The following is a 20,272-nucleotide window of genomic DNA, read 5'->3' on the forward strand; positions in this document are numbered from 1 at the left end:
TGTGCTCTCACTCTGACTTCTCTGTCAACTGTCTGTGTGTTACATTCACGTTGTTAAAGAACAACCACCTCCATTTGCATAAGACTGTTTGTTTGGCATCTTAGGCCAGACTTTCAAAAGAGCTCAGTACATTAGGTCTGGGCCACAAGTGTCATAATGGGAGTTGTTGAGTGCTGATCTTTTTTTTTTTTAATCTGACCCCTAGAGAGTATAGCAATGAATGCTATGTATATAGATGCTTAGAGAGAGAGCGTCGGTAACAATTAGCAGAACTTCCTGCTCTGTAAAGGAGAGTCTTTTTAGGAAAAAATTTCCTGAAGTTTGCTAATGTTTGAATTAGAAAAGAAATGAAGGTGCAGACCTATGGGTATTTTCTAACTAAGTCTTTTAAGATAAGCTTGCTCATGATAAGCACTAATTGGCATGAGGTCTATTGGGGCCTATTCTCCTGCTGACTTCGAGTGATGGCATAATGACTCCTGACATTAATTCTGGTGGGAAATGTACATGTCCCTTGACATAATGAGATGTGATCCTGTTCATAAAAACATGCCTGACTGTACTACTCTGTCCACTAAAGAACAAGAAGAGAGAAATTAAATTCTGATAAATCCTACCCATCTCCAGACAGGGGAGTCAGGTCTTGATGTAAACCATTCACAGAGATAATCTAAATTTTGTAAGCGTCTCCACTGTCAGCCTGCTGGGTTCCCGTTTCTGCTATCCCTATTATGGCTGCACATAGTCTCATCCTTGCCTATATCTCTGCTCTCATTCCTTTACCTCTAGGGGTGCTGGAACAATTTGTATAGTGGGGGTGCTGAGAGCCATTGAACCAAACTGTAAACCCTGTATATGATGGAAATCACTTCAATCCAACAACCCTACTTTCAACACCTATATACCTCCCTCCCCCAAATCCTGCTCCTTGCTCCCTGTGGTCATCCTAACTCTCTTGGCTTCCTGTTCCTTTTGTCTCCTTTCCACATACTTGGTTTAAAGGATTTTGTTGTGCTGCCCTTACCCTCAACAGTCTCCTGCCCTATCCACCAACGCGTTTTCCCTTTCTTACCCATCAGCTCATTTCTAATCCTTTCTTTACACCTGCTTCTGCAGGAAACAAGAAACTCTTGTTCTTCTTGCCCTGAACTGTTCCTTTCTTGTCTTCCTCTCCAGGGTGTATTGTCTTGGGGCAGGGCCCATGTATGTGCTTGTAAATTGCTGTGTATGATTATGGAGCTATATAAATTATTTTAAATAATAATCAGATCTAAAAGAGAACAAAGCATGTATTCCCTTTGGTGCCTGGACACAGGATCACATGTATCTCAAGGTCACAACCGCAGGGTCACATGCTGGTTATCTTAAAAATAAATGCACAAAAGTAAGTAGAGTTGACAGACAATTTTCTCATCCTCTTTGTTTTTTATTGTAAAATTATGTGGGCAGCTTCTATTCTGCCTTGTGTCCCTAATGGAACTGGGTTTGTGATATCCAGGGTGAGAGTCTCCCGGTAACTAAAGGGGTGGGGTAGAGACAGAACAATTTGGGAGTTTTTAAAGAAGGATAAACTCCTGCTATGACCTGTGATTAAACCTTCTAGAGCAGAAAGGAACTATAGTTGCATGTATAAGTATATATGTATATATGTGTGTGTATATATAAAACCTAGCCATGTTTAATTTTTCTCCTACAGTTACTTGAAAATTATACATACACCTGCTTCTGTTAGATATTTGTGAAATGCATTTTCCAAATATTCCCCAGAACTCTCTGGGGAGTCTGCTTCCCTCCATATCCATCCCCTTCCGCCCCCCAAAAAAGTTGCCAGCCATTTTTATTTTCCATCAAACTTTTTTAAAAATTCAAATTAGTTTTTCCTCTATAAATACTTTGGACAAGCTGACGCCATTTGGGAAAGTTCACAGTTATACATGCAGAATGTTTCTTTATTGTTGGGTTGTTGTTTTTGTTGTTGTCTAGGAAACTGGTTTGGTTGTGATGACTGATTTAGTCAGTCTAAACCATAGACAGAATGGAGGCATGTACACAGATGAGGCCGTGCCAGCCTTTCAGCCGCACACTGGGACACTGGTAGCTACCATGCATTCTAAGATTGTACCCAGGTAACATTCTGTAAGGTTTTGTGTGTGTTTGTAATTCACACTGAGTACAATATTTCTCACAGTTCTGTTTTATCAGGAAACTCCTCAGGTTAGTCAAGGGGAGAGAAAATTGTGAGAGTGTCCAGAAAGAACGAACAGAACTAGGTACCTGGACAACACAGCGGTAGATGGACTTCAGCATAGACCAGTACAAAATAATGCACCTTGAAAGACCAGTTAAACTCCTTGCACACACTGACTGGCTCTGTATTAATTGTCGCTTCTTAGGAAAGACAGCTCAACATCATTCTGGACAATGTAGACAGATACCAGCTCGGTATGCAGTGGGTAGTTAAAGCAAGTGAGATGCCAGACTGTATGAAGAAGGGATGAGGGAGTAATACGGAAAATATGACAATGCTGTAAATTGACAGTATGTCCTCTTGGATCCTGCACTAAGTGCTTGTCCCCCTCATATCAAAATAGCTTCAGGAGACTCAGAAAACATCCAGAGGATGATAATGGAAACAATTAGAGGCATCAGGGGAAGGAAGAAAGGAGACTGTACAATGCGAGGATGCAGAGACAAGGACTAGTCAATGTGGCAAGGGAATGGCTAGAGGAGATATGGGAGAGGAATATAAAATAGTAACTACTACAACAGGGATCGGCAACCTTTGGCACATGGCCCGCCAGGGTAAGCCACTGGCGGGTCAGGCCAGTTTGTTTACATGCCATATCCGCAGGTTCAGCCGATCGCAGCTCATCCCTCGGCCCATGCCACTTCCCACAGCCCCCATTGGCCTGGAGCGGCGAACTGCGGCCAGTGGGAGCTACGATCGGCCAAACCTGCAGACGTGGCAGGTAAACAAACTGGCCCGGCCCACCAGGGGGCTTACCCTGGCGGGCCACGTGCCAAAGATTGCCGATCCCTGTACTACAAAATAGGCCAGTTTGGGGAAGCCTGTCTGCCCCCTTTCCATAACCTAAGAAAAAGAGGATGATCATTGACATTAAAAGATGCATGTTATTTCTCTTCTCTCAGCCTTTTTGCCTGGAGATTGGGGTAATTGTACAAAATAACTCACAATTTATTTTGAGCTAATGGTTTTATGTATTTTATTCTTATACCCAGAATGTTTTGATAGGTACATTGTTATATTTGAAAATAAATAAGTGTAAGTGTGTGTGAGTGTGTGTACACATAAATATATTATATGTATTTCTAAATATAACAATATACCTATATATAATATATAATATAATATAATATAATATAATATATATAAAAGATTCAATTCCCTGCTTCTCCACAGTCTTCATGTGTAGCCTTGGGTATGTCATTTAGCCTCTCTGTTCCTCAGTTCCCATATGTGAAATGGTGATTCACAGGAGAATTGTGGGGATAAATACATTACAGATTGTCAAGTATCAGAGGGGTAGCCGTGTTAGTCTGGATCTGTAAAAGCGGCAGAGGGTGCCACAGGACTCTTTGCTGCTATTACAGATTGTAAAGCATTTTAAGATCTACTGATGAAAAGTGCTGTATAAAGAGAGAAGTATTATTTATTATTACTTATTATTTTAAATAATATCCTACTAATGGTCCCTTGGTTTGTCTAATTGTGGTGATTACCATGCTCCTGGGTCAAGATATGAGTTGTATTCAAGTGATATCATTAATTTCTTTATCCTTTTCTTGTAACCCTCTGTCTCATTAAAATAGTTTATTGCTGAGGATTTATTTCTTGTCTTAGAGCAGAGAAGAAAAAAAGAACATTCTTCCCTGAAACATGGATTTGGCACTGCCTCAATGTCAGGTATCTATGGGGAACATTTCTGCTGGTATCCAGTGATTTGTGCAGAATCCTGTGAAGATTTTAGTTCACCTGGAGAATAATGTCCCTACATGACAGTTATGTGCTGCAACCATATTTTCTGACTTTTACCATACTTTCCCCAGAATCTATTCTTTGTAACAGAATCTATTCCCCAGAATCTATTCTTGAAGCTTATTCCCACACCTGAGGTCAGAACTGTCTGCGACAGCATTGTCTTCCCCATAGCAACTCACCATGGTGTCATAAATGGAGGATTCTAACTGCAGAGAGGGCACAGGAACAGCAACTGTGGGCTGCCATGTAGACTAGCTTCTAGCTTTTGCTCACTCAGTGCCAGGGGCCAGACTGATTTGCAGATACACCTTGGATTTAATCTCTAGTGAAATCTAGTAGTTAAAGACATGACACTATTTGTTGGCTAATAACATCTCTGTGGATCATGCACATAGGTTGTTCACTATAAAATTGTGCTGCACTTGTCAAAATGCTGTCTGTGAGCTAGTTGGTGGCCTGCAGAACACTTTGCTGGTGATCTGCAGAGAGCTACAAGATCACATGATAGTAGGTCTTTGTTTCCATTTGTTAACCTGTGTTAAAATAAAGCTAAAAACACATTAAGTACTCCCCTAGTATTAATTCCTCATGTGAGCAATTGCTGCAGTTGCCACAGGAATGTTATACAAATGTGAATGCAAGGAGAGATGGTCTGCATTATCGTTAATGTGGTGAAAGGTTTCCACGAGACAAGCTCTTTACTAGGATGTGGTCCATCTAAGGTGACCAGATAGCAAATGTGAAAAATCGGGACAGGAAGTAGGGGGTAATAGGAGCCTATATAAGAAAAAGACCCAAAAATCGGGACTGTACCTATAAAATCGGGACATCTGGTCACCCTAGGTCCATCCTATCAGGATGCTGGAGTAGCGTGAGACATCCTTCAAAATATGTGGACAGCACTGAGCATCTCTAAGGAGGAAATAAGTATTGTCTGTGAAGCCTAATTCAAGAAAATTCCTTTGCCCGTCCACCAGGATGGGCAGGGTCACAGAAGGTCATTTTTTAAGTCGCCCATGGATTACTGTGGCAAGGAGCCCAAATTGATGTGTTTTTTATTTTTGCTACTTTCTGTGTGTGATCTGTTGAGAGATGGCCTGGACAGTTATGTCTCTCAAGTCCTTGCTCAATATTGCTAAGCGCTAAGTGAGCTCTCTACATTGATTTGGCATGTCAACCTAACACTGCACAAAGCCTCTCCTTTCACTTTCCATTTTGTGTAGGGGTATCCCCAAAATAATCCAAACTCATTGCCCAGTAAATTACAGCCTGTTTCTGGCACAACCATTGCCACAAAAATTAATAAATAGATGACTAATCCCTCCCAGAGGTAGTAAAGCTTGGGATAGGAAATGTGAGGCAGATTTTCAAGGGCTTCTCCAAGTTTGCAAGTAAACTTCACTCCCAGTAAATGTTTATAAATTAAATTTGACAGGAATTTGCAGCAAGTGTATTCAAATATGTTCAATTGAGCATGAAATATGCTTTGTAAAAATACACAAAGAATTCCAGAATTGCCTGTTTGCCCCAGCCTGCTGAAGCCAGTTAATTATAAGTGGGAGATTGTGGAATAAAAAGTTGCAAATTGCATTTTCTCCCCTTCATTTCACTATAAACAACTGAGTCGAACATTGTCTGATTTCCACTCCTTTGAATATTAAGAATTTTTTCTTCTATCATTTATAATTAAAATATACACTTCTTAAAAAAGAAACAATGTCTAATGTCAACTTCCCAAACTGATTCTAAAAATTCCTAGAGCCTAGTTGAAGTGTCTAATGGCTGGAAATATGTGTATACCTTGGCCCCTCGCCCAGAAGGGTAAGTGCCCTCATGTGTGAAAATAATATGTTAATGCTGGTTATGGGCTGAAATCCCAGTGGAAAGAATATCAGCTGCAACAAATTGTCTGGTTAAAGAGACTGGATTGCTGCCAGCTCTGAAGCTGGGATGCACTTCCGCTGATTCTCCGGGCTATGGTTTATGTTGCAGGTACCAACTTTCCAGCTCTTATTATGGTTGCAAACTGTTTATTAGATGTTAAGAAAATAATATGCTTGAAAGAAGTTAAATAATATGGAGCTGCTGAGCCAAGTGAATTTCCCAGGTTCTGAATAATAGGAAAGTCCCTGTGCTATTCTCTGTAATTTGATCTGGAGGGCTGTTTTCACAGGTCAGGGCACTAGAGACTGGCTGACCATAGCACATAGGATTACCAAGGACACACTGAGTCTAGGTTTTCTTGATCCATTTGTTTTGTGTTAATGTTTCCCTATTGGGATTTCCATAGAGGCTCCATGTCTACAAAATGCTAAGGGGATCTGAGCAGCAGGTTAAGCTTCCTTCACTTCACCCATCTGCAATTTTTCATTGACTGTTCAGTTCAGCGTTGTTCTTGTTTCTTTGGGTACCTAATTCTATTGTGAAATGTGACAAATATGATCATAGTATTTAACTCAGTTAACAGGGCAATATTTAATTGGCACCATCAGTTAGGTTACCAGTTAAATATTTCTGATAACTAAAGGATAGAAACAATAATTTACACAAATATTACTATATGAAAGAACAAAACTATCCAATTAGATAGCAGCTTAAATCAAGAATAATCTCTCTTTCCATTTTACAATATCTTTTTGAATTTGGCTGCTTTTTAAGACCTGCATAGTCAATACAACTGGTTTAAGAACCAGTGTTTTATCTGTTTAAGAACTCAAAGAACTCTTCTGATTTAGGGCTTTTATTGGCCCTTTGTTTTTCTCTCTCTCTTTCTTCAATGGCAACTGCATGACTGCAACAAATAGAAAAGTAACCTGAAATCTGTTTGTAGCCTTGGTCACTTGTGTAACACTCATTAGCTAATCAAGTTCCAGGCACTTCCCAATCCCATTAATTGCTGGTTCTATTCTGAAATGCAATGTTTCTTTCTTTTGAAATAAAGGTAATTTTAAATACTCAAGTTAATGCAAAGCCCAATTTAACTTTTAATACTTGGAGTCATACAAACCAATACACAATACTCTGCCTCATTTCCTAACTGTGGTGTTAACACAGCATCATATAAAATGACTTAAAAGCTGTTTATAAATAACATATTAAAATACATGCTTCATCAGTTTTAAAACTTGGCTAGCCCATGCGGAATAGGAGAGTGTTGAACTCTTTGTACTTAAGTCTCTTCTGGGATATTCCCAGTGAATCAGCAGATATAATGTTGTGAGAAGGCAGCATGATATGACGAGATGACCACCTGTGCTTATTCTGGGGTCTCTCTCACTCCTAGTAACATGCCAGCTGAGATGTAGGTTCTTCTCAAAAAATGCTAGAACTAGCAGCATGTGCATCAGGCTCTGGGAAGGAAATAAGAACTCCAGAGAGAGCCTCCTTCAATGTGTACTTGTAATGGCACCAATCATCCTGCTAACTGAGCCATGAAATAGCTTTTGAAACTGTCTGTCTGTCCTTTCAGTCATGGCCAAAGCTCCTTTTGTGGGAGAAAGGGAGTGAATGCTGCAGGATGATGTTGAATCCTGATTTTAACAAAGCATGAAGAATGTTAGATGGCAGAATATTGGGACAGATGCACTGTGATATACTCAGACACAGTTTCCGATATGGCACTGTACATAGCAAGTATAACGGGTTCCAACAAAGATTACTTTTATTTCACTAGTTGTTGGATAAACCAATTTACTCCTTCTCTTTCTTACTTAATACAGACCTTTGCCTCTAAGGAAAGTATTTCTATTACCAAGGAGAAAATGCCTGTAAAGCTTTTAATCCAGGAAGGATTTAGAAGTTAGATGCCATGTTACCAACTGTACTGCATACTAGCTAGTAACTGCTTACCTGCTCCATGCGCATACATCTCTTGGTTACAGCAAAGGTTCCCAAAACAGCTGACCTCTAGCAAGAGGAGAATCCAGCTTTGCAGCCTTTGATCTCCTGGTGTGCAAAGTGTAGCTGAAAGCCCTGACACTCCTGAGTCACATATTATACTATATTATGAGCTTGGATTGGGAGGGAATTCCCCAAAGTGTTTAGCTCTGTGAGCTTGAGCCATGTTCAAATGTATCTCATTGAGCTGGACAGCCCAAGTTATTCCTTTATTCTTTTTGGCAGTGATGTATCAGGAGAAGCACAGCTGGATGTGGAAGTGCCTGACTCAATCACTACATGGATAACAGAGGCTGTGGGCCTGTCTGAGAAGAAAGGGCTGGGACTTGCCAAACAAACAGAACTGAAGACATTCAAACCCTTCTTCATCGATTTCACCCTGCCCTATCACGTCATCCGTGGGGAGCAGACCAAAATCCCGCTGACTGTCTACAATTACCTGGCTGTCTGCATAGAGGTAACAGCATCTTTATTTTATTTATTTTTTCTCATTGCCAAGACACTGAATTTGGTTCTATCATCAAGGATCGTGTTCTAGGCATGGTGATTACAGATTCATGGTCAATAATGTATTTGGATGTCATGAGATGAGTGCAATATACATACTAAGAGAGAAGAATGTATTAGTTTGTACTATTAGTGAAAGTAGCTGCTTTATTTTATTTTCTTTTGACAAGTGCAACATCCTGAATGGTCCTTGCAACACTTTAAAACCCAAATAGTGAAAAAGTCTTTGGGAGACTATCGGAAAATTCCCGTTGAAGTGTGGTGAAGAGCTTGATTCTTAGTTAGATAATTGCTTTAAGTAGTTTATCAGAGATGAGATACCTGCTACACATAGACATTTGAGAAGCTCTCTTTCCTAAACCTAGACCTTTTTCAAATGCATGCTCTTTCTGGCTCCAGTGCTCTTCTACAATCATAAGCCTGATATAGATGGTTAGATTTAGAAATGAACATACACAAGTAAAATCAACATACATCCCTTTACAATTTATCGAGTCACTGCACTGAAGCTAAATCTGCTGCTCCTCTAAGAAATACATTTGATTAATGTGACATGTATGTTACGTGTTTGTTGAACATGCTGTGATCTTTGGGTTTTGTGTCAGTTTCTGTCATTATTACTAGTCTGATTTGCATCAAATGCAATTAAATAATTGTTTTTACAGGTTCATGTGAAGATTTCAGTTCCAAAAGGCATAAAGTTTGTGGGACATCCTGGGAAACACCATCTGACAAGAAAGAAGTGTGTGGCCCCTGGAAAGGCCAAACCCACCTCCATAGTCTTGTCCTTCAGTGAGCTTGGACTGAGCAACATCACAGGTACTGTAGAGTAATAAACCCTTCAGTGCTGGAGTGCCTGATGGAATTTTGCAAAGCATTCCCCTTCTCCTCACTGCAGAAGATCCCCTCAGGTTCAGAGCTGGCTGAATCATTCACTGTGAATAATACTTCCTTCAGGTTTAGCCCTTTTTTCCTATTTGTGAGCTGATCCCAATTTTCTATAAATGGATCCTATATAAGGATTTACTGAGGAGTTTGTGTGAACAAACTTCAGGCTATTCCCTTCGACTTCACTATTTGTTATTTGTGATGTGTGGTCACCTGTTGTGTTAAGTAATTACTGCTTGAATGACTGAAAATTTAAAATAGGAGACTAATGAATAATCCACAATCCTGTACACACATTCAGGTAAATAATCATTGGTGTGAAAATTCATGAATCTTTTAGGATTAGTAAAGACTTTCCCCAATACCCAGAGGTTGTCCAAATATTTATGGTCTGAGCATAATATGATCCTACAACTAATAGTGACTTTTATTTATAGAAAGAACAGGAGTACTTATGGCACCTTAGAGACTAACAAATTAGAGCATAAGCTTTCGTGGGTTACAACTCACTTCATCAGATGCATAGAATGGAACATATAGTAAGAAGAAATATATATACATACAGATAAGTTGGAAGTCTCTACGCAAAAGAATAACTGGACACAAATCTGACATCAGGAATCATAACATTCAAAAACTGATAGGAGAACACTTCAACCTCTCTGGCCACTCAGTAAAAGATTTAAGGGTGGCAATTTTGCAACAGAAAAGCTTCAACAACAGACTCCAACGAGAAACTGCTGAACTTGAATTAATATGGAAACTAGATACAATTAACTTAGGTTTGAATAGAGACTGGGAGTGGCTGGGTCATTACACTTATTGAATCTTTACAAAAACTAGACAAGCCATTTACAACACACACTTTGCTTTTCTACAAAAGAAAAAGGACACTAAACTACTACATGCCACAAGGGGCCACAACAGTGGTTCCCTTAACCCACCCAGCAATATTGTTAATCTGTCCAACTATATTCTTAGCCCAGCAGAAGAATCTGTCCTATCTCGGGGCCTCTCCTTTTGCCCCTCCACCCCCACGAACATGATACAGTTCTGTGGTGACCTAGAATCCTATTTTCGACGTCTCCGACTTAAGGAATATTTCCAACACACCTCTGAACAACATACCCACAGAGACCTTCCTACCAACACTACAAAAAGAAGGATTCTGGGTGGACTCCTCCTGAAGGTCGAAACAATAGACTGGACTTCTACATAGAGTGCTTCCGCCAACATGCATGGGCTGAAATTGTGGAAAAGCAGCATCACTTGCCCCATAACCTCTGCCGTTCAGAACACAATGCCATCCACAGCCTCAGAAACAACTCTGACATCATAATCAAAAAGTCTGACAAAGGAGGTGCTGTGGTCATCATGAATAGGTCGGAATATGAACAAGAGTCTACCAGGGAGCTCTCCAACACCACTTTCTACAAGCCATTACCCTCTGATCCCACTGAGAGTTACCAAAAGAAACTACACCATTTGCTCAAGAAACTCCCTGAAAAAGCACAAGAACAAATCCACACAGACACACCCCTGGAACCGTGACCAGGGGTATTCTATCTGCTACCCAAGATCCATAAACCTGGAAATCCTGGATGCCCGATCATCTCAGGCATTGGCACCCTGACAGCAGGATTGTCTGGCTATGTAGACTCCCTCCTCAGGCCCTACGCTACCAGCACTCCCAGCTATCTTCGAGACACCACTGACTTCCTAAGGAAACTACAATCCATCGGTGATCTTCCTAAAAACACCATCCTGGTCACTATGGATGTAGAAGCCTCTACACCAACATTCCACACAAAGATGGGCTACAAGCCGTCAGGAACAGTATCCCTGATAATGCCACGGCTAACCTGGTGGCTGAACTTTGTGATTTTGTCCTCACCCATAACTATTTCACATTTGGGGACAATGTATACCTTCAAATCAGCAGCACTGCGATGGGTACCTGCATGGCCCCACAGTATGCCACCATTTTTATGGCTGACTTCCTCAGCTCTCGTCCCCTAATGCCCCTACTCTACTTATGCTACATTGATGACATCTTCAACCTCTGGACCCATGGAAAAGAAACCCGTGAGGAATTCCACCATGATTTCAACAATTTCCATCCCACCATCAACCTCAGCCTGGACCAGTCCACACAAGAGATCCACTTCCTGGACACTACGGTGCTAATAAGCGATGGTTAGATAAACACCACCCTATACCGGAAACCTACTACCGCTATTCCTACCTACATGCCTCCAGCTTTCATCCAGACCACACCACACGATCCATTGTCTACAGCCAAGCTCTACGATACAACCACATTTGCTCCAACCTCTCAGACAGAGACAAACACCTACAAGATCTCTATCAAGCATTCTTACAACTACAATAACCACCTGCTGAAGTGAAGAAACAGATTGACAGAGCCAGAAGAGTACCCAGAAGTCACCTACTACAAGACAGGCCCAACAAAGAAAATAACAGAACGCCACTAGCCATCACCTTCAGCCCCCAACTAAAACCTCTCCAACGCATCATCAAGGATCTACAACCTATCCTGAAGGACAACCCATCTAACAAGATCTTGGGAGACAGGCCAGTCCTTGCTTACAGACAGCCCCCCAACCTGAAGCAAATACTCACAAGTAACCACACACCACACAACAGAACCACTAACCCAGGAACCTATCCTTGCAATAAAGCCTGTTGCCAACTCTGTCCACATATCTATTCAGGGGACACCATCATAGGGCCTAATCACATCAGCCACACTATCAGAGGCTCGTTCACCTGCGCATCTACCAATGTGATATATGCCATCATGTGCCAGCAATGCCCCCCTGCCATGTACATTGGTCAAACTGGACAGTCTCTACATGAAAGAATAAATGGACACAAATCAGACGTCAGGAATTATAACATTCAAAAACCAGTCTGAAAACACTTCAATCTCTCTGGTCACTCGATTACAGCCCTAAGAGTGGCTATTCTTTAAAAAAAAAAAAAAACTTCAAAAACAGACTCCAACGAGAGACTGCTGAATTGGAATTAATTTGCAAATTGGATACAATTAACTTAGGCTTGAATAGAGACTGGGCGTGGATGGGTCATTACACCAAAGTAAAACTATTTCCCCTTGTTATTCCCTCCCGGCCCCCACCCCCACTGTTCCTCAGATGTTCTTGTCAACTGGTGGAAATGGCCCACCTTGATTATCACCACAAAAGATTTTCTTCCTCCATTCTCCCCCCCACCCCCGCTGGTAATAGCTCATCTTAAGTGATCACTCTCCTTACAGTATGTATGATAAAACCCATTGGTTCATGTTCTCTGTGTGTGTGTATATAAATCTCCCCACTGTATTTTCCACTGAATGCATCTGATGTAGTGAGCTGTAGCTCACGAAAGCTTATGCTCAAATAAATTTGTTAGTCTCTAAGGTGCCACAAATACTCGTTTTCTTTTTGCGAATACAGACTAACACGGCTGCTACTCTGAAACCTGTTATTGAATCTATTTCCCTAAAGTTAAGTATCCTCACACCTTCTTGTCAACTGTCTAAATGGGCCATCTTGATTATCACTACAAAAGTTTTTTTTCTCCTGCTGATAATAGCTCATCTTAACTAATTAGCCTCTCATAGTTTGTATGGCAACTTCCAACTTATCTGTATGTATGTGTATATGTGTATATATATATATATCTTCTTACTATATGTTCCATTCTATGCATCCGATGAAGTGGGCTGTAGCCCATGAAAGCTTATGCTCTAATAAATTTGTTAGTCTCTAAGGTGCCACAAGTACTCCTGTTCTTTTTGTGGATACAGACTAACACAGCTGTTACCTGAAACCTTTTATTTATAGAACACTTAATGTAACCTCTACTCAGTTTAGAGCAATCCTGAAATGAGAAGTGTTTTAAGCTGTTGAAGATACTACTACATTTAAATCCCTGCTTCCTCTTTTCTTTCTTTCACTTAGCAAAAGCATTTGCTTATGGTGGAACAAACTGCTGCCAGGATGGGATGCAGATCCTGAAGAATGGCAAGCACTCAGAGGACAATTACTTGGACAGAAGGACCCCAATTGGGATAGACTATGTCCGTAGTAGTGTTATTATTGAGGTAAGAGGACACGAGTCCATACAATTCAGGAAAAAAAACTAGGTGTCACTGGACAGTTCAGTGAAACTTTTAGTTTAGTCAAAACTAAATGGATTATAAGGAACTTCAGGGCAAGGTGATTTAGCAAAGCCAGGTGTGACTGAGCCACAAAATGACAGATGAGATTAATTTAAGACCTGGTTTTGAGTACAACTTGATCAAATTGTTCCTTCTGATGTGGATTACCTTGTATTTTTCTAGTATTATTATTATATTATTGCAGTGCTGAGACCTTACAATTGAGATTGAGACCCCGTTGTGCTGGGTGTAAGAGACAGACTCTGCCTCAAACATTTTACAGCAGATAGAATATGAGAGAAAGGAAAGATTATTATCCACATTTTTTAGAAGAGATTAAGTGACCTGCTCAATATCACACAGGGAGTTTATGGCAGATTTGGGATGTGAGCCAAGGCCTCCTGAGTTCGAATCCAGTGCTTTAATAACAAGGCTGTCCATTCTCTCCAGTCTACATTGAATTTAATCTATCACTCTGCTAACCTGTAGCCTAGATTTGTCAGGTCATAGAATCATAGAACTGGAAGGGACCTTGAGAGGTCATCTAGTCCAGTCCCCTGCACTCATGGCAGGACTAAGTATTATTTAGACCATCCCTGACAGGTGTTTGTCCAACCTTCTCTTAAAAATCCTCAATGTTGGAGATTCTAACCACCTTCCTAGGCAATTTATTCCAGTGCTTAACCACTCTGACAGTTAGGAAGTTTTTCCTAATGTCCAATTTAAACTACCCTTGCTGCAATTTAAGCCCATTGCTTCTTGTCCTATCCTCAGAGGTTAAGAAGAAGAATTTTTCTCCCTCCTCCTTTTAACAACCTTTTATGTACTTGAAAACAGTTATCATGTCCCCTCTCAGTCTTCTCTTCTCCAGACTAAACAAACCCAATTTTTTCAGTCTTCCCTCATAGGTCATGTTTTCTAGACCTTTAATAATTTTTGTTGCTCTTCTCTGGACTTTCTCCAATTTGTCCACATCTTTCCTGAAATGTGGTGCCCAGAACTGGACACACTACTCCAGTTGAGGTCTAATCAGCGCAGAGTAGAGCAGTAGAATTACTTCTCATGTCTTGCTTACAATACTCCTGTTAATACATCCCAGAATGATGTTTGCTTTTTTTATAACAGTGTTACACTGTTGACTCATATTTAGCTTGTGTGATCCACTATGACCCTCAGATCCCTTTCCGCAGTACTCCCTCCTAGGCAGTCATTTCCCATTTTGTATGTGTGCTACTGATTGTTCCTTCCTAGTGGAGTACTTTGCATTTGTCCTTATTGAATTTCATCCTATTTACTTCAGACCATTTCTCCAGTTTGTCCAGATCATTTTGAATTTTAATCCTATCCTCCAAAGCACTTGCAACCCCTCCCAGCTTGGTATCATCCACAAACTTTATAAGTGTACTCTGTATGCCATTATCTAAATCATTGATAAAGATATTGAACAGAACCAGACCCAGAACCATTCCCTGCAGGACCCCACCCGTTATGCCCTTCCAGCATGACTGTGAACCCTGATAACTACTCTCTGGGAACGATTTTCCAACCAGTTATGCACCCACTTTATACTAGCTCCATCGAGGTTGTATTTCCCTAGTTTGTTTATGAGAAGGTCATGTGAGACAGTATCAAAAGCCTTACTGAAGTCAAGATATACCACATCTACTGCTTTCTCCCTATCCACAAGGCTTGTTACCCTGTCAAGGAAAGCTCTCAGGTTGGTTTGACACGATTTGTTCTTGACAAATCCATGCTGACTGTTATTTTTCCCTTATTATCTTCTAGGTGTTTGCAAATTGATTGCTTAATTATTTGCTCCATTATCTTTCCAGGTACAGAAGTTAAGCTGACTGCTTTGTAATTCCCTGGGTTGTCCTTATTTCCCATTTTATAGATGGGCACTATATTTGCCCTTTTTCAGTCTTCTGGAATGTCTCCCATCTTCCATGACTTTTCAAAGATAATTGCTAATGGCTCAGATATCTCCTCAGTCAGCTCCTTGAGTATTCTAGGATGCATTTCATCAGGCTCTGGTGACTTGAAGACATTTAACTTGTCTAAATAATTTTTACTTGTTCTTTCCCTATTTTAGACTCTGATCCTATCTCATTTTCACTGGCATTCACTATTTTAGACATTCCATTGCCACCAACCTTCTTCGTGGAAACCGAAACAAAGAAGTCTTTAAGCATCTCTGCTATTTCCACATTTTCTGTTATTGTCTTTCCCTCCTCATCGAGTAATGGGCCTACTCTGTCCTTGGTCTTCCTCTTGCTTCTAATATTTATGTAGAATGTTTTCTCATTTCGTTTTATGTCCCTAGCTCTTTTGATTTCCTTTTGTGCCTTGGCTTTTCTAATTTTGTGCCTATATACTTGTGTTATTTGTTTATATTCATCCTTTGTAGTTGGACTGAGTTTCCACTTTTTGTAGGACTCTTTTTTTGAATTTTAGATCACTGAAGATCTCATGGTAGTTTGAAGATCTCTTTGTAGTTTCTCACAATCCTCTTTAATCTTTACTAATTTAAGTAATTGTGTGTCATCTGAAAAATTTTGCCATCTGGTTGTTCACCTACTTTTCCAGATCATTAATGAATATGTAAAATAACACTCGTCCTAGTACAAATATGGGAGGCATCCCCAAATAACCTCATTCCACACTGGAAATACCATGTTATTTCTTTATTTTCTAGCTCTTTAATCATTTTGTAATTTATAATAGAACTTTGCCTCTCCCCCCCCGATGTATTTAGTTTCCTTAATAGCCTCTTGTGGGGGAATTCATCAAAAGAAATCTGTATCTACTGATTTTTTCTTTAACTGTTAATCTTCTGATCTATAAAATATTTATAACAGGCTGGATGAGGTATGATTTTCCTTTACAGAAGCTGTGTTGGTTTGCCCCTCTTATATCGTATTATCTAGATATCTTATAAATCTCTTTAATTACTGTTTCAGCAACCTGACATGGACATGAAGTAAAGCACACTGGGCTGACATTCCCAGGATCACCCTTAGCACCATTTTAACAACAGATAAAACACTCACTATCCTTCAATATGGTAGAAGACTTTAGTGATTGAAAACATTTTTTTTGTTTGCAGCTCAGCCACTAAGTGTAAAATTTTGAAGCTTTAATACCTGAAGTTAAGTGCCTAAATCCATATTTAGGTACATTTGAAAGCAATGATGAGCCAGAGTATGTCTTCCTCATAACAATGCCCGTGAAATGTCATATTTCATAATGTATAATGGGCCTTTAGTGCTATATGGCACCAGAACTTTATTTTGTGTATTTATAACTAAAACTAAATGGTGGTTGCTGTTAATCCAAGTGCTTATTTTCCTAATGGATTTCTGCCTTTGTGTAGCCAGAGGGATTATCCAGAGAATATACCTACAGTGTGTTCTTCTGCCCTAATGGTGAGTTCTTGGTTTGAATACAATATGACAAGGTTTGTTTTTTTCCACAATTTAAGTTATAAATAGAAACATGTTGCTTTACCACTGGAAAAACTTAATTTGTTTCCCTCTTTTCAGTAGGAAAATCAGTAAAATTTATATCCCATCTATGGCTGATGGGTTTACAGCATGTACATCAAGCTATTGATATAAAGGGTCTTTCATATACTGACCAGCTGGCTAACTATGGACAATATTAATTGGCCAAATGCTATATGCAAATAAAAAGTGAACTTCCCTTTCTTTATAAAACTGGCTAAGTGTTTTGCACAGTGGACCACAACTGTGGCTAAATTAAGCTATAGTATATTTTTAGCTGACTTTTTAATTCAGACCCAAAGTCAATGTATCCCTTTTGCTAGATTCAGATAAATTGGATTTGGCTACAGTAGCTAATTATGATTTGGCTTCTACTAAACAGGGAGTCTTCTTGACCTTTTAAAATGGGAATTGAGAAATCATGTATAGACTTCACAAGAAATATACCTGGATTGTTTGAACTAAAAAACCCTAATTCTATATAGGAAGGAATTCAAGAAAGTGGAAGTTAGGAAGAGACATCCCTATCCACTCTGCTAGTTTGATTTGTGAGGCACTGGAGTGACAAATGCGTACTGATAGATTATGCAGCACAAAGCCCCATGTGTTTGAAGTTCAGTCTTGGGCCATGTGGCTTTTTATTAACAATTTTGTGTCCTCCTAAGTTAACGTCAAGATCTAATTCTGACAATATTCCATTATTTTTTTGACTAGAAAAAATTCACATTTCTACACCTAACAAATATGAGTACCAGTATATGCAGAAGCCTGCCCGGATGACTCATTTCGACATTGCAGTGAAAGCACACAATGATGCTCATTTTGCCTTGTCCTCTGGCCCACATGACATGGCAGAGATGACTGAGATTGTCATTGGTGGGCATCAAAATGCTAAAACGTGGATTTCTACTAGTAAAATGGGTGAGCCAGTTGTCAGCACAGACACAGCTGGCATCCTCTCTTGGGATGAATTCCGGAGCTTCTGGATCAGCTGGAAAAATGGAATAATTCAGGTAGTGAATTTGTCTGTGTAACAACAGCCTTATGGTCTCTTTCTTCCTTAACAAGACCAAGAGGACTCTGAGTGTATATATGGCACATTTCCATTTGCCATGTTGTAGAAAGAAAGAGCCTAATTTCTGTTCCTTTTCTATGTTAAATTTTTATTGGGCAGTTTATATTAGAGCACTTGATTGTGTTTCAAAATGTTTTTCTTTGTCATGCAGTGCCCTGGGAACCTCAGCTTTAAAAATTATTATTATTAAGTGTATTAAAAGTATTTGCTCCTTGGGAACACAGGTCCAGCTGGTCAGTACTGATGGGAGACCAGTGAGAAATAACTTGCTGATATCTCCTTAATTTCCAATTAAATCTGGTTTATGCAATGTTCTCATGATGCAACTACAGGTTTAAGGTACTGAGTCCAAGGGCACATACAATAGATTTCCAAATTTAACAAGAGAGGCAGGTTTGACTTGCATGTTCCTCCTGGAATTGGATGGTTTGCTTGTTCCTTTCAGGTTGGCCATGGTACTCAGATGCTAAATGAATCCATTATTGTGGAGTGGGCCATCCCCAAACAGCCTGAGGTGAAGTACATTGGCTTCTCCACTGGCTGGGGCTCAATGGGAGAGTTTAAAATCTGGAGAAAAGAAGAGACTGATGAAAATCACAATGAAGCGTTTACTCTTGGAGTTCCCCACAATGTGATCCCTGGATCAGAAAGAGCTACTGCCTCAATAATAGGTACCAACTAAAAGGGACTGGGGGTTAATAAAGATAGATGCTACAAACTAAAAGTTAAAAGTAATATGAACCAGGTAGGATAGTCATACCCACTTATAATGAAAATAATATTACTTTCTGGAATGTGGAATGGTTTGCCTTTCAGTTGCTGGTTTGAACCCAGTCCAGGTTGACAGTGACTGAAAGTTGATATCATTTGATGGTTCTTCAATAGCCTCTATGGAAAGAGATGACAGTACCCAGTGGAAATGTATGCACAAAATCATCACAATCACAAGTTGCACTACCTGGTTCTCTTGTTGACGGTCTTAGCTGGTTAGCCAAGGAGATAATGAGCCCTGGAGACTGAAATTTCCTCTCTACTCCAAGGGAAACCCTTTATGGTTAAGACTGAGGATCTTAGGGGGTTCCAATTTTATATTAAGGTTTAGCGTTCCTGCAGCTGATGGAAACCAGTGGGCTTAATTGGGTTTGTGCCATTATAGTTGTGAGTAGAACCTTCATCAGCCATTCAGGTTCCTCCTTCCTCAGATTGTACATTTAGAAAATAAAATTAAACAGTGAGACAACAGGGAGAGAGAAGTTAAATATAGTGTAGCAGTACTGAATGTGTCTCATTGTTTTAATCAGGAGATGTGATGGGCCCTACGCTTAACAACTTGGACAATCTTCTACGATTACCATTTGGATGTGGGGAGCAGAACATGATCCATTTTGCTCCCAATGTCTTTGTCCTAAAATATCTGCAGAAAACCAGACAACTTAGCCCTGAGGTGGAGAGCGAAGCCACAGATTTTCTGGTGCAAGGTACTTCCTCAGACTCATAGACTGTAGAGACAGAAAAGACCTATCAGTAGTCTAGGCCAACAGAGCATATTATTTGTTTATATTGTCCTGTCTAGCCTGAAATATCCTGAGTGATGGGTCTCAAACAATTTCCCTGTGGAGATTATCATATAGCCTCATAGATATCAGTGTCAGGAAGTTTTCCTTGGTACACAGCCTATATTTTCTCTTCGTAATTACTCCTAGTTATACATTATTTTACTCTCCTAAATATTTTCTTTCTCTCCTTGTTGTTTACAGCCTTCAGATACTTGTGGAAAGTTATTGTGTTTCCATTAGTCATTGCTTAGCCAAGCTGCATGTATTTAGTTTTTTTAATCTTTTTTTCTAAATGAATCCTTCCAGCCCTCCAACCATTTCTGTTGTTCTCTGAACTCCCTCCAATTTGTCAATATCTTCTTAGTTACCATTTGTCCAGAACCAAATTAGTATCCCAGGAGCAGTCATTCCAGAGCCATATGGAGAGGGTCTGTCCCCACCCTGTTCAATGTCATGTCATTTCTGTATGTGTAGCCTAAAGCAATCTGCTTTTTCAAGTGTTTTCTCTCTCTGCATTCAAATAGGAAGGGTGGTTTGTACAGAATGGTTTGTAGCTACACAAAGCAAGGCTCCCAGGAACAGGAAAGAATTACGAGAAAATTATTAAAAACAAGAATGACCCACAAGGGGATGGACATGGGCTGCCTTGTGCATGACTCAGAC

The 20,272-nt window shown here is 39.9% G+C and overlaps 1 protein-coding gene across 2 annotated transcripts in view; it reads left to right on the top strand.

Moving 5' to 3' along the window:
* CPAMD8 (C3 and PZP like alpha-2-macroglobulin domain containing 8) overlaps positions 1-20,272 on the top strand; it is a 97,184-nt gene that overhangs the window by 25,372 nt on the left and 51,540 nt on the right. For both annotated transcript variants that reach the window (XM_038383664.2, XM_043502818.1), the window contains exons 18-26: positions 1,984-2,126; positions 3,863-3,925; positions 8,123-8,354; positions 9,070-9,223; positions 13,276-13,418; positions 16,849-16,900; positions 17,693-17,991; positions 18,499-18,724; positions 19,355-19,531. In XM_038383664.2, the coding sequence (XP_038239592.1) occupies positions 1,984-2,126; positions 3,863-3,925; positions 8,123-8,354; positions 9,070-9,223; positions 13,276-13,418; positions 16,849-16,900; positions 17,693-17,991; positions 18,499-18,724; positions 19,355-19,531 (1,489 nt within the window). The remainder of the gene's footprint in view (positions 1-1,983; positions 2,127-3,862; positions 3,926-8,122; positions 8,355-9,069; positions 9,224-13,275; positions 13,419-16,848; positions 16,901-17,692; positions 17,992-18,498; positions 18,725-19,354; positions 19,532-20,272) is intronic.

This window comes from Dermochelys coriacea, chromosome 25 (genome assembly GCF_009764565.3).
Source record: "Dermochelys coriacea isolate rDerCor1 chromosome 25, rDerCor1.pri.v4, whole genome shotgun sequence".
NCBI lineage: Eukaryota > Metazoa > Chordata > Testudines > Dermochelyidae > Dermochelys > Dermochelys coriacea.